This window comes from Syngnathus typhle, linkage group LG6, assembly GCF_033458585.1.
Source record: "Syngnathus typhle isolate RoL2023-S1 ecotype Sweden linkage group LG6, RoL_Styp_1.0, whole genome shotgun sequence".
In the NCBI taxonomy this organism is placed as follows: Eukaryota; Metazoa; Chordata; class Actinopteri; order Syngnathiformes; family Syngnathidae; genus Syngnathus; species Syngnathus typhle.
The window spans coordinates 8,831,076-8,844,116 of NC_083743.1; the positions used below are offsets into that span (position 1 = coordinate 8,831,076).

The 13,041-nt window shown below is 40.1% G+C and overlaps 1 protein-coding gene across 2 annotated transcripts in view; it reads right to left on the reverse strand.

The window, feature by feature from the left end:
* The window catches only part of LOC133155336 (cGMP-dependent 3',5'-cyclic phosphodiesterase), a 96,837-nt gene extending 87,805 nt beyond the window's left edge, over positions 1-9,032 (reverse strand). Inside the window, exon 1 of one of the 2 annotated variants that reach the window (XR_009714658.1) lies at positions 8,607-9,032. Coding sequence is in view for 1 of the 2 variants with exons in the window: in XM_061280560.1 (XP_061136544.1) it covers positions 8,607-8,665 (59 nt within the window). In the remaining variant the exon portion in view is untranslated. The remainder of the gene's footprint in view (positions 1-8,606) is intronic. The other variant, XM_061280560.1, reaches the window with a different exon arrangement.
* Between the last annotated feature and the right edge of the window lie 4,009 nt (positions 9,033-13,041).

A 13,041-nucleotide genomic window follows, 5' to 3' on the forward strand; every position in this document is an offset into this window, starting at 1 on the left:
CAGTTGCTTATGTTAGATCTTATTTAATTCATCTTGACTAGATCAGATTATTTTTAGAACATGTCAAAAAAACAACTATTGATTGCTTTTATTCTTATAACAGAGGCTGGCAACTCCCCTCAGCCACTTAACACTACTGGAAATCAAAAAAAATACTCCATTTTCCAAATGTCTCCTCTGGTTTATGGTTTGGTGAAAGGTGTGGTGTCTGTCACTCCTCTTTTTAGACAGCTCCCTGTTGTCCACTACCCAGTGTTCCAATTTGGGAAAGGTCATTCAGCGTTCAACTATAAATAAATGACTAAAGGGACTCAACAATATAGTAAATCAAGAGCATGAGGAGAGAGAAAGTGTGTGAGTGTAAGGAGGCAGATGGAAGCAAATGAGACCAGAGAGGAGCGGGATGGAGAAAGAAAGGGTGGGAGAAAGCCTACTTGGTCTCAGTTGTAATGTATTATGTATCAGAATGGGAATGCCAGCAGGAAGCAGCATATGAGGTTGGGTATCATGTGTGAACAAAAGGGATTTTTCTTTTTTTTTTGCATAATATAATCACGAAAGCAGAACTTCACTGGTCCCTTTTTTTTAAATTTAACTAACAGGAAATTACAAAATGTTGAAGTAAAATGGGAGTCACATGGTGTCACCTACACTCCTTTGAGAGACAGAAGTTGTTAAATGTAGCAGATCACAGTTTAAAAATATGGAAAGGGTGACCGAGACTATGTCAGCTGTCACTGCCATTGGGTGGAATTTATACCTCAGGATTTAAAAGGTGTTAGAGGAATTATGTCACTCGAGATGTTGCTAGAATGGTTGAGTGACACCACATTATTCACCCTGAACAGAAAGTTATCCAAGCTTTATCTAGATTGTAAGTAGTAAGCTGACACAGAGGCACTGAGGTGGAAGAAAGAAGCTTTCATGTTTGTTATTGATTCAACCCAAGTGAATATCAACCCGGGAAGGAACACAAAAGTGTGTGTGTGTATGATATCATCAACCACCACAGAGTGCAGATGCTATAAATGCTACAATATGAACCCTGAAGCCAAAGAAATACAGACAGTTGGGGGGAAAATAATTTTGCCAAATGTTTATTTTTGATTGATAAATGTAGATCTAATCAGAACTCCATCACTACTCTCTTCAGACTTCTGCTTTCCTCTTTTATGCTCACATGGAAGTATACAGAAACAGTTCAGTCAAAAATTGTTCAAGAAAAAGAAAAAAAAAAAAAAAGACTCTTCACCCAAGAACAACAAAGTTAGTTTGAGGATGAGATCTTTGTCCTGACTGGCCTCTTTAAATGATTTGTGGCAGTATAACATTTCAGACAGCCTATTTAGAAAAAAACAAGCGGTGCCCCACTGCAATCATGACATGGAAAAACTAACAGTTTGAGATTCAACCCCTGCTGAAAAACAATAAAAGAGGCAGACAAAAAGAAATGGTGAGTGGGGAGCTATCACACTGTGGTATAATGCCAAGCTTCACAAGGTGTTTACTTTCCGAGAGCAGAAGCGATGAAAGCAAGTGTGCCACCTCTTAAGACATGAGTTCAATATGTTCCTCCAGGAGGACCCCTTTCAGAGAAAACTTTAGAAAGGCAGAATGGCACCATCAAAAACTTAAACTGGCCTATTTCTCTTGAGAGCTCTCAATAAAACTCTCTCCATGTCGACTTTGATGTCGAGAAAGACCCGACCGACATCACCGAGAGGTAAACACCTGTGAGCTGAGCGTGGAAAAAGAAACAAAAAAAACAAAGCGAAACACAACCGCGAGGAATCAGCGGTAGTAACACCTGCTGTAAGCACAACACAACAAATAGAAAGCACATCAAACACATGTTTTAATGTGTTCCATTTATGGAGAAGAGGTCAACTTCACAAACGGCTATATGGACATTGGTGCAGCCATGCTTCAATAAATGTACAGTACATAGAAAGCACTGCCAGACAGCCTGCTGGCATTTTCTTTGCTTGACTTGACGAGAAACTTGAAAGTAAAGCAAAGAGAGAAAAAAATAAATACGAGCGACCAGAAGATGGAAACGGAAGAGACAGAGAAAAAGACCCTCTGGGGAATTACTGCGAGGGTGTATGTGCGTACAATTGTGCATGCATGTGTGTAACCCAAGGGCAATAGTGTGAAAAGTCACCCCAAAGGGGCATTGATGACAAAAGATGAAATGAAATTAAAAAAACGGGAGGTGACATGCTGACATACAAAAACCACAATCAGATGTAAATTAACTACCCACCCAAAATTGTACGTATTGGATTGCATTCAAGCCACCAGAGGGAACTCCGGGACATCCTCACTCCAAATACGTGTGTGCGACTTTATGCTTGCTCCGCAGGTCTGTCTACACCTCATTATCTTTGCACAGACCCTTCTTCAGATCACTGCACTATTTTGGTAATGGTAGAATCATGGGCACGTCACATCGTTATAAGAGTACTATTTGCCTGTAGGGCCATTTGTACATTACTGATATCCATTAAACTCTACTCATATGTTCATCATCTTTCACTTCAGCACATTTCCTTATAGTACAGTAACCGACCACTTCATTGGTGCTCCTAAGGGGGTTAATGGTATCGAATTAAACCAGCATTTGACGAAGCGCAACAACATCCATACAATTTTTTTCTGCTTATCGTCTGTCACCAAGGCAGTAACCAATACTATGTTTACACTAATGTTCCAGGCGGAACCCAAACCTACTGCTCTGTGGATTTAGGCCTTTTTTTTTCTTCTCTGTATTCAGCCTTGCCGTGTTTTCATGGTCACAGGCTGCTGAGTCCCGAAGGCTAAAATGTGCATGACTGTTCAGCCAGAAGTTTAACGAGATGTCCCCTGTTAGTGTCTACCAATATGTTCTCAATGATGGCGTCCTTCACTTTTGTCACATTCTGACCAAGGTCTGACATGTTTTTTTTACATTCTGTCAAAAGCTATGAAAGAATCGGAGCATACATGTGGCTATGGCAGACTCCTGCTGGGACATGCTAAACCATACGTGTCAAAATCAAGGCCCGCGGGCCAGATAGGGCCCACCAAATCATTTAATGTGGTCCTCGAAGACAAATTGTGCATCAACTTCATCTGCCAATTCTACAGTTACAAATCGCCTTCACTTTTAAAAAATACAGATATTGCTAGCAATTTTTGTTACCATTGATCTTTTAAAAATATTTGGAGTGTTTTCACTAGTCTCCGGTTTCAAACGCAGTTACTTATCAGTTTGTTGACGTTCGTAATGACCCTCCGAAGGAAACTATGACTATGATGTGGCCCGCGACAAAAATGAGTTTGACACCGCTGTGCTAGACTATAAAACATTTCACAGTATGGGCACAAAGAGTCAGACCAAGATTTGTAAGCAATCATTTCAGCATGCGCCATGATTGAATGCGGTTACTTTACACTCTAGCTTGCAATTGGGAAGCTTGACAAAGCGTGGAAAAAAAAAGTGCATCAAATATGGCAAGTGTGATGAAACTCGAATAGATAATCAGATGCTAAGGTAATTCATATGCTTCCCCTCCAAATCCAGACCACCTCCAAGTTTTGTTTCGCCGTATTACGTGATGTCAGGTTTTGTTGCAGTCATCAGGTTTTAATAAGGGGAAGTACATTTCTCTTCTGCACTGTGACTTTCATTTTTCCGACATCTGTGCAATCATGGCCCATCACAATTGGCTTCCTCCCCCTACATCCCCCCGCATTGTGTCCTTCCTATTCTTTACCGTGACCTGAAATGTTTTGTGACAGAGTTAAACAATACAGAGAATTCAAAAGCACCTGTGTTTGTACGTGAACTGGAAATGTAACTGTTTTGTTTACTGATAAAAATGGATAACATTTTAATTAGGACTAGTTTCGTATGGCCATCCGTCAGGTAACCTGTGACACTATCAGTTGCCAGGCAACATTCTCTTTGGATGAAACACCTGCCCATTATGTATCGGACCATCTCTGCAAGCTACTCTTTGGATGAAACACCTGCCCTTCATTTGTCAAACTATCACAGCAACCTCTTTCTGTCACGCCTGTCAGTTTCCTCGTGTCTGGCTGCTGGGATTTCATGGACGGAAATTGGTCACTGGTTGGAATGAAGAAATGTCAAAGAAGATGGATGATTAAAGCGAGCGGCAAATAAGGGGATAAACATGCAGTGTTTTGTCATTCGGAAATCACCAATAGAGAAATACAACCGGTGAGAGGTAGACAACATCCTATATGTTAATTGTGTGGATTGGCAGACTAATTACAGTAACATACATATGTTCCGATATTATGTTATTAAAATGTTATTTATAATATTATATATAATACTGATTTAACATTTGACATTTTTGTCACTGTAGGCATCACAACGCTTCTGAATGCCACAGTGACAGCTTGTCACTTATCTTTAGCTCAGCGTGTGCCAAGCGAAAATATGTGTATATATGTTTAAACACACACACACACACTTACACTATATATAAACATTCTAGTTGAGGACATGCAAAAAAAAAAAAAAGAGACAACTGCTATCACATTAAACTTTCACTCAGCATGTATGTGACCAAAAAAGAATAAAGTGAAAGTAATAACAGAACTGTCAACAGCACGTAGAGTGGAAAAAAAAATGCAAATTGTGAAACTAGAGTGGAAGCAAACCATACAAGATCATTCATGTTTACAATCTCCACCCTTGATTTCAATCACACTGCTGGAGGGTTTTAGGGCGTGTTTGATTGAAATAAAATATTGTTCTCTTGACAGCGGCTGTCATTTTAATCTCTCTCGCTTTTTTATCAGCGGCTGCTTCAATGAATATTAATTGCTCAAGGCCACTTAGAAACTCTCTAAACAGTGGGCCAGACACGTGAGAGCTACTTTGACCCTCTCACTTTGCCAGACTAAAATAACATGACCTTGACCCTTGACAACGCACAGCACAATCTAGACATTGTCACGAATATTCTTTACACAAAAGTCATGTTTTTGTCACATTATACCATGTTGACTTAAAATATTTCCCCAGCCAATCAGAACAAATTACGTACACACACACACATGCAGTAGTTGCTGAGAAAATCTTCCAAAATCATTGAGACATAAAGTTGCAACAGATTATTTGATTTCTAAGAAAACCTATACGAATCCACTACACAAGCATTCACGTGTCAGAGGGTTGTGTGTGTGTGTGTGTGTGTGTGTGTGTGTGTGTGTGTGTGTGTGTGTGTGTGTGTGTGTGTGTGTGTGTGTGTGCGTGTGTGTGTGCGCGTGTGCATGTGTCAACAGTGTATCGAGATAAGAAAGCTGCCAGCAGATTCTGGCGCTTGGACCCCTTGAAACTGTCAACCTCATTTCCTGGTGACACCTGCAGACACACACACACATTACTATATAAACGGTAGGCTACGCATTCTGAACTTTCCCTCTTGGCCCATTATGGCAATAAATCTGGAATATTCCAAAGCCAAACTGTAACTCTCGCTTCTTTCTTCAGATTAAGTCTACTTTACAAGGTGTGTGAGTAATTTTGTGGTGGGCATGTGGTTTCTATTTTTGTGTTGAACATGCAGTAGAAACCACAAAAGTCTAAATCAATACAATTTGTAGGACAACAAACACAAGCCTGAAATAATGGCACACAATGGAAAGCAAATGCTGCCAAATACAAATGTTGTTATACTTTTGTAAATTGAGTCTTTATACAGAAACACAAAAATAAACACTCATTCGGATTCCATCATCAGCAGGAATAACACAATTCAGACTGCTGAAAATGCTTCCGAGTCAAAACATTAATTTGCCATTATTGGCTTGGATTATTTGTTCGCTGACTTTTTTAGCTGCAGTGCAAGTGGAGGTAAAGCTGCTAGTGGCTTGCTGTATTTCTTCCGTGTCATAATTGGAAATACTTCGGTCATTGTTTGTGAATATATTTTAAAATGGAAAATACACATTTAAGGTATGGCTGTGAGGAGATTCTGTTGCCAAAGCTGTCTTGTCCTCAGTGGAATGTTTTTATGAAATATTTTGCTGCCAACATTGTTTTTGGAAGTGCATATTCCAGCTAAAATAGGACATGCACAGTTTTGATTGAACAACGGGGATGTACATGCAAGTCTATAAAAGCTTTTCAATCAAAAATTTTGTTAAAGTGTTCTATTTTGTGGATGGATGTAACCGCAAACACACACTCTGCCTTTTCTTTCACTCACAACATCTCTCTCTTCCGGCTCTGTCACTTTTTTTCAGTCAGAATATTTTAGTATTGATCAGACCATTACTGATGATAACACACCAATGTCAGCATCTTTTTTTTTTTTTCTGCTGGCAAATAGACACACAAATATATGCCCACTCATCAGGAGTCAGGTTACAACTATTGCTGTAAATGTGTTTGTGTGTGCCAAGTGTAGAGCAGACGGCGACTTCCTGGCAGTCATCCAATAAATAATGATAGTTTACGAGACCTTTTACATACACACCTAGTGGCACGAGAACACGACATCAGTAGAATTTCATAAGATGATGAAAATGACCACAAAACATTTCAATTGAACTCAAGTACCAACTACTGCCAACAAATACAAGATCCAAACCAAGACCATAAGCATGTGTGCAAGTTTTGAAATTTCCGTCAATTGCATCAATCCGTTGGAATAATCAGTCTCACAAATCAAACATTTATAAATATTGAAACGGACCTTTAGGAACTATTACAACCTAGTTGTGAAACAGAATATGCTTTAAATGAACCGTGTTTCTCCCATAGCATAAAATATTCAAACGGCATGCAAACTGTAGGGATTCCCAACATACGTAACATTTGCTCTCAAGTAATATAACAGCATCATTCCTTGTGACCTTCAGTGTCATCCACTCAAAGACATTTATGTTCAAGGGGAGCAGGTATAAGATCAGCTACGCAAATTAATTGTAATGTCAGTCCTGGCACATTTCATTATTCCTCAGGAAATCTGCTTGCTTCAGGGGAGGGTGGTGCAGATGATAGTTGCTACTCAGCAATCCCCAAAACATGTGTGCTAAACTAGGGCAACTCCAAGCGAACACCAGGGGTTATTGAAAAATCCTAGAATAGGGACATCAAACCATGTTATGAGGAAGCCTCATAAGCATACAGTATTTGGCGAGTGTGAAAGACGTTTGATCAGCCTCGTGCTTTGATCGCGACAGCTCACCTGAATCAGAGCAGATGCCTCCATTCATTTAGGAGCAGGTGCTTCACAGGAGGATTTCATGCAACAGAAATTGTGTTTGCCAACAGGAGGGATTTATTTTAATAATCTGTTTAACACATTGCCTTGACATTGTCAATGTGTGCCTCTGAGGAAGAGCAGGCCGAAGTAACAAACATTAAAAATAAACTTGTCTTCAACAATGACAATCCACGCATCATGGGAGTGTCAAACTGCTGGTGGCACACCCACTAGGGCACCATCGCCATCGCACTGCCGGGGAAGTGAAAATTTAATTGAATTAGGAGTTTGCGTAATGTATTCCACTGTTCTAAAACAACTTTCTGTAACATTGTGGAGTGTCCATCGATGTAGAAGATGAAGAAGTCACTATTGAGTAGGCCTGGCTTAAAGGGACATGTAGAATTTTTCAAAACTGATTATTTTCAATTATTTGGGGAAAAAAATTCTATCACATCAACATATATGAATAAATAATTGTATGTCTAGTAATTGCAATTATATTATATGGGTCACACTATAATTTACAGGAGGTTGACATATTTTGCTGTGATCTTTACGCTACGGAAACCCAAAGGAGACAAACTTGACTAACGTACTTCCTCAACCTGCAATAACCACAGCATGGATAACTTTCTCGTCACTTGAGGGAACACCACAAGTTGTTTGTGATTAACTTTTTCTTGCACTTCTGCTCAAGAAATTGTATTGCAAAGCGTGATGACTAACCATAGTAGTGTGGGCGCTACAAAATGCATGCGCTTTGAACTTGCATTGTTGCATTCTATTAATTCACCCCTAGATGGCATTCAAAAAAATTAAACACACTGTCTCTTTAAAATATTCATTTGACTTTATTTTCACTTAATAGTTTCAAAATGTCAACAAAGGCAGCACATTGTTTTAATGGCGTAAAAGATAAGCAGCCGTTGGCAGCTCCAAAACAATAGGAGACCTTTTTTCTTGATTCCCAATACGAGCATGAATTGTTCATGAAAAAAGTGTTTTTTAAAAGTGTTGAACAATTATTTCTAATTTGTTCAGTCTTTATTAAAAATAACTTACATCGGTTAAACAGTGTATAAGCGTTAATGGTTCTGGTATTATTGAACTAATATAGCCTGTGGGACTCGCGGGAGTGATAAAAGTCACAGAGTAGACTCTGTGGGAATATTTGAGGGGTGACAGAGTGTGATGCGGAGGCTTTATGGAGCTGACAGCTGCCCTTGCAACTCACATGGCGCTGCTGTCAAGAGGGAATAATGACAGCCGATCAAACTCAACACTCCACCGCAAGTGCAGTCAGCCTCCTTGGGAGACATCCGAGGAAGTAGCAGCGACACAAAAACACGCACATCGTAGTGGCTGACTTACATGTCGGTGGACGGCGGTTGGCTACGGCAGAGCAGCGCGTGTCCGCACGCTTGTCCCATGGCGCATCCTGCCTCGCCACCCCGCTTGACCCAAAACAGCTGCAGTCGTGGAGGGCGAAGAGGAGGATGGAGGGACGCTGGACGATGCGTTTGTGTGTCTTCCTCGCTTGATCGCCTCCTCGCCGCTGTCCACCTCTTCTGCCGTCTCTCCAACGAGGAGAACGCAGGCTTAGTCGGGACCGGGTAACTAATATTTGAGCGCTTGTGCACGAGGAGATGAAGCGAGAGAGAGAGAGAGAGAGAGAGAGAAAGCGAGATAGAGAGAGAGAGAGAGGGAGGCAGAGATAGGGAGAGACGTTCACGGCCACATGGAAGCGTCAACCACCCGGCACCCACTGTCAATTGTGCTGGAATAAAAACAAGCTGCCACGCACAGGCAGACAAGCGCGTCTTTGAGTTTTTTTCTTGCATGGAGTTTTCAACTGTGACAATTCCAAGCTTCTGCAATCCCCACATAGACAAATGTCTTATCAGGTCCTGCCAGCAGCTTTCCATTAAACCACATGTTGCACTTGACTCATACATGAGTGTGTCAATTATGCAGTATAAACAGGCCGTGGTCCTTTTTATGGGCTCTCCAAAGCACAAACGCACATTTACAAGACTGACTGTTTTGGAAAAATAAACTCTAAAACTAAAACATTGGTTCCCAAAGTCAACGTGGGATACGCATTTCCCGACTGTTCCATTTTTAAATATGGTTATATGGGAACAATGGAAATATAGATATTGTTCAAAAATATGTTCAACTTAAATATTGTTGAATATTATCAACCTGGACTACATAATGTTTACGTGTTCAAAGTGCATTTCAGGGCAAATTATTGGTGAACACAACTGCATTGAGAAAAAATAATAAAGCGAAAATTGTCATAGCTTTGAACTTGCATTTGCACCTCTGATAGTTTTCTTTTGTGCTGCAGAGAAATGTTACATGCTCTCAAATGAGTTTGAATATGCAAAAGCATATCTTGGGGCATGACATACTCTAGGGGTCAGTACACAATTACTAACTGTCTAGGTCTAGGAGACCCAGGGGTCACCAATGTGCCCAGTGAGGAGCATGTGACACGAGTACCCCACTGGGCTGTTCTAAAAATAGCTCATCAGTCATAAGACATTGGTTACATTTCCATGGACGCATTAATTCAGATTAAAAGTTTGGTCGGAATAAAAACACTTCATGTACACACCCACCCCGTTACGAATATTCTGACTGGATCAAGCCAATTCCGATCAAGATTTTATTCCGAATGGCTATGTTTGTATGACTTGGACTAAAATTATGATCAGATGCACTATTTTCTTGGAGACTAAAAATATTGATCTGACGAACAAAGCAATGTTTTGTTGACACTATATTAAGCGGTTGCTTCTTCTAATACCATTTCCGATAGATTTGCTCAGTCTGTGCATTTCCAATTACTCTTATTAGACCTCAAGCACATCCTGATGTTCAAACATTGCTTGAATGGCATCTCTGTCTGCCTTAAATTAGTCCTGTTGCATCTCTTCATCATCCTCCTCCTCCTAATCATCTTCTCGGTATGATGGGATCCCCCACGAGTTCCCCGCATTGCTCCACCAAACTTCTCCCTGAGCGATCAGCTAATGAGCCGTAATTGCAAACACGTGAGCTAAGGTTTCCCGATAATGTCGCCGTTGTTCAGCGTCTGTCAACGGGATGTTTATAGCAGACCTTTTATTTTATTCCCATTTTCCCATGTCTTCTATGGTCTCATATTTCCCGTCAGAGTTGGAAATAACAAACAAAATGTTCGATGAGAGCTATTGGACAGAGAAATTAATACCTATTGCCCAATTTCCCGAACTAACAAAAATCACAGATGGCTGTGGGTGTGTTTTGGATTTTTCTTGTCAGCGAGCAAAGCGTGGACATGTTTGAATTCACACAAGGTCTCAGAAGACACTGTTAGCGCGTCTGAGAATAAACTTGCGATTCTAGTTTCTTACAACTCTAATTCCTGTGTTAAGTGAAATTATTCGACACGCTTCATTTAGGGTGCGGCAGACCGTGTGGTTATTTTTAAATTGTTGAGTCTGGAGGAGAGTCGAATCATTATCTAAATAAATCAAATTACATGTTTCCCAGATGACATTAAAAGATGCAACTGAGAAATACCTGAACAACTCCAAAAACAAGATCAGAATAAAAGTTCTTCTTAAAAAGAGAACACGGAAAGACTTATACAAAAAACAATTGGCACAAGTCTACCGAGGTGTGAAACAAATACAATTCCTCTTCCCTTCATCTCTTTCACAGCAAGTGGGCGAGTGCGTGCGTGTAAAAAGAACTGGAAAGGCTTCAAAGCCAAATCCAGATACAATGAGGATGTTGGCGTGATTTTAGGCTCCATGAAAGAAGGGCTTCAAAATTACTTAAGTGATTATCTTTATTCAATGATTAAAGTCTTAGGAGCTCAATCAAGGAGACAATTTAATGAGAATATTTTTTTTTTGTCCAACAAAACATTATTGAATCTGGCTCAATGAAAGCCTCCATTAATACAACACTTAGCGCACACCTTCAATGAATGGCCCATTTTAAAACTTTGTCCTTATATAAGGCGCACCGGACTATAAGGCGCACCATTAATGCATCATGTCAGATTTTTAATCCAAATCAAATCATTCTCCATTTTATCTTTTTTATTTCAACTTCAGATGCAACAAATTACTTAATAATCACAAAATAATGATCCATAGTCTTTTCTGATTCATGATTCATAGTCTTCAGCGGGCCACTTATGATTGATTTCATGACACAATGCTTCGGGCCAGTTTAGATGTAGGAATTTGGTCCATATATAAGGCGCACCAGACTATAAGGCGCACTGTCGGCTTTTGATCAAATTTAAGCTTTTTAGGTGCGCCTTATAGTCCGGAAAATACGGTAGTTTCATTGCGTGACTGCCATAATACCAACTGCCTCCCAGAGGGGAATGACGTCATCCACGACCAGTTAATTGTGTACTGTGCCTTCGTTTACATTCACCTGATTTCACGCTCACACTCACTCTGATCTAGTAGATGCCAAGTTCCATATCTGCTAAGCGCAGGAGGAATTAGCTGGACTGGAACACACATTGCCCATTGGCGCAAAAGCCCTGCTGTGTTTAAATGAAGTTTTCGCAGAGTTTCACAGGTGATTACCCCCTGCCTTTGTTACGTTCTCTCCACACGGGATGTTAAAATTATTAGCTTTATTAAATCAGCATTTAGTTATGACTTTGCATGTGCCGTCATCTTTCACACAGCCCTTAACACCTTTAAGTAAATCTTACCATTCTTAGCACTTTTGATACTATTTCTGCCTGACTCAAATTGTGTATTTTTCTTTTTTTTTAGACTCCCAGTCTGGCACTCCGTATTCAGTCGTTATGGCAACCTGGAGAACATTATTTGGAATAATGCTACACGTTTGACCTCTGCAGGCTGAGTCTCATTTCTCCTGCTCCAGGATACTTAAGTCATACAATAATAGACGGAGCGCTATGGTGTCTTTTATGTAGTATGTGTGGAGCATTACTTTCATTGGAATTTTTTTATTGGGTCTCTTTCCTTACTTGTTCACCCTTCTGGTGGAAATCTTCAATTTTAAAAAATGTCCCTAAAAGTTTCAGAAATCAAATATATGTACATACACAGAAGTCAGCCGAGATAGGCTCTAACTAATAAAAAACCCAAATTCTGAAAATAATAAAAGGTAAAAAGAATTTGATGGATTGATATGCATGATATGATATTATGGATAGAAACGCTACATCCTTATATGGCCTGAACATGCAAGAAAAGGATAAAGGTCGTTCCAGTAACTCGGGCGACATAGTGTGACAGCAGTGTCTGAGCGCTGCGCTTCAATAAAGTTCAGTGAAGCTTATTTTTATGAGGTGGGACATTCCTGCTGTTCCAGATTGTCCTCAAGCATCCCTCGTCTCGTAAATCATACGATGACCTGCAAAATGCTGTTGATTTCCACTCTTAAAATGTCTCTGAAACTAAAGCAGCACATCGACGTGAGCCTGAGCAGGCTTCCCTTTTCCCATTTCTTTTTACCTAGAACTAAAAAAAAGAGATACTCATGATTTCCCAAATCAAATTAATTGAAAACCATTAAAGGGTCAAATGTGGAGCCGTATGTTTGAAATTGAGTTGGTTCACTCGTCTGGCTTCAATTGCCACTCATATGAAGTGAAAGGTTATCTGTCTCAATATATGCCCCTAAAATTGAGCCGGCGCCACCTCGGGATAGGTTGCAGTTCCCCAAACCAAGCCTGCATGATCAGACTGTTCGAATCGTATTTCGTTTTATGTCCTCATCATAACAGATGAATGCTGTTTAATTTTGCAGCACA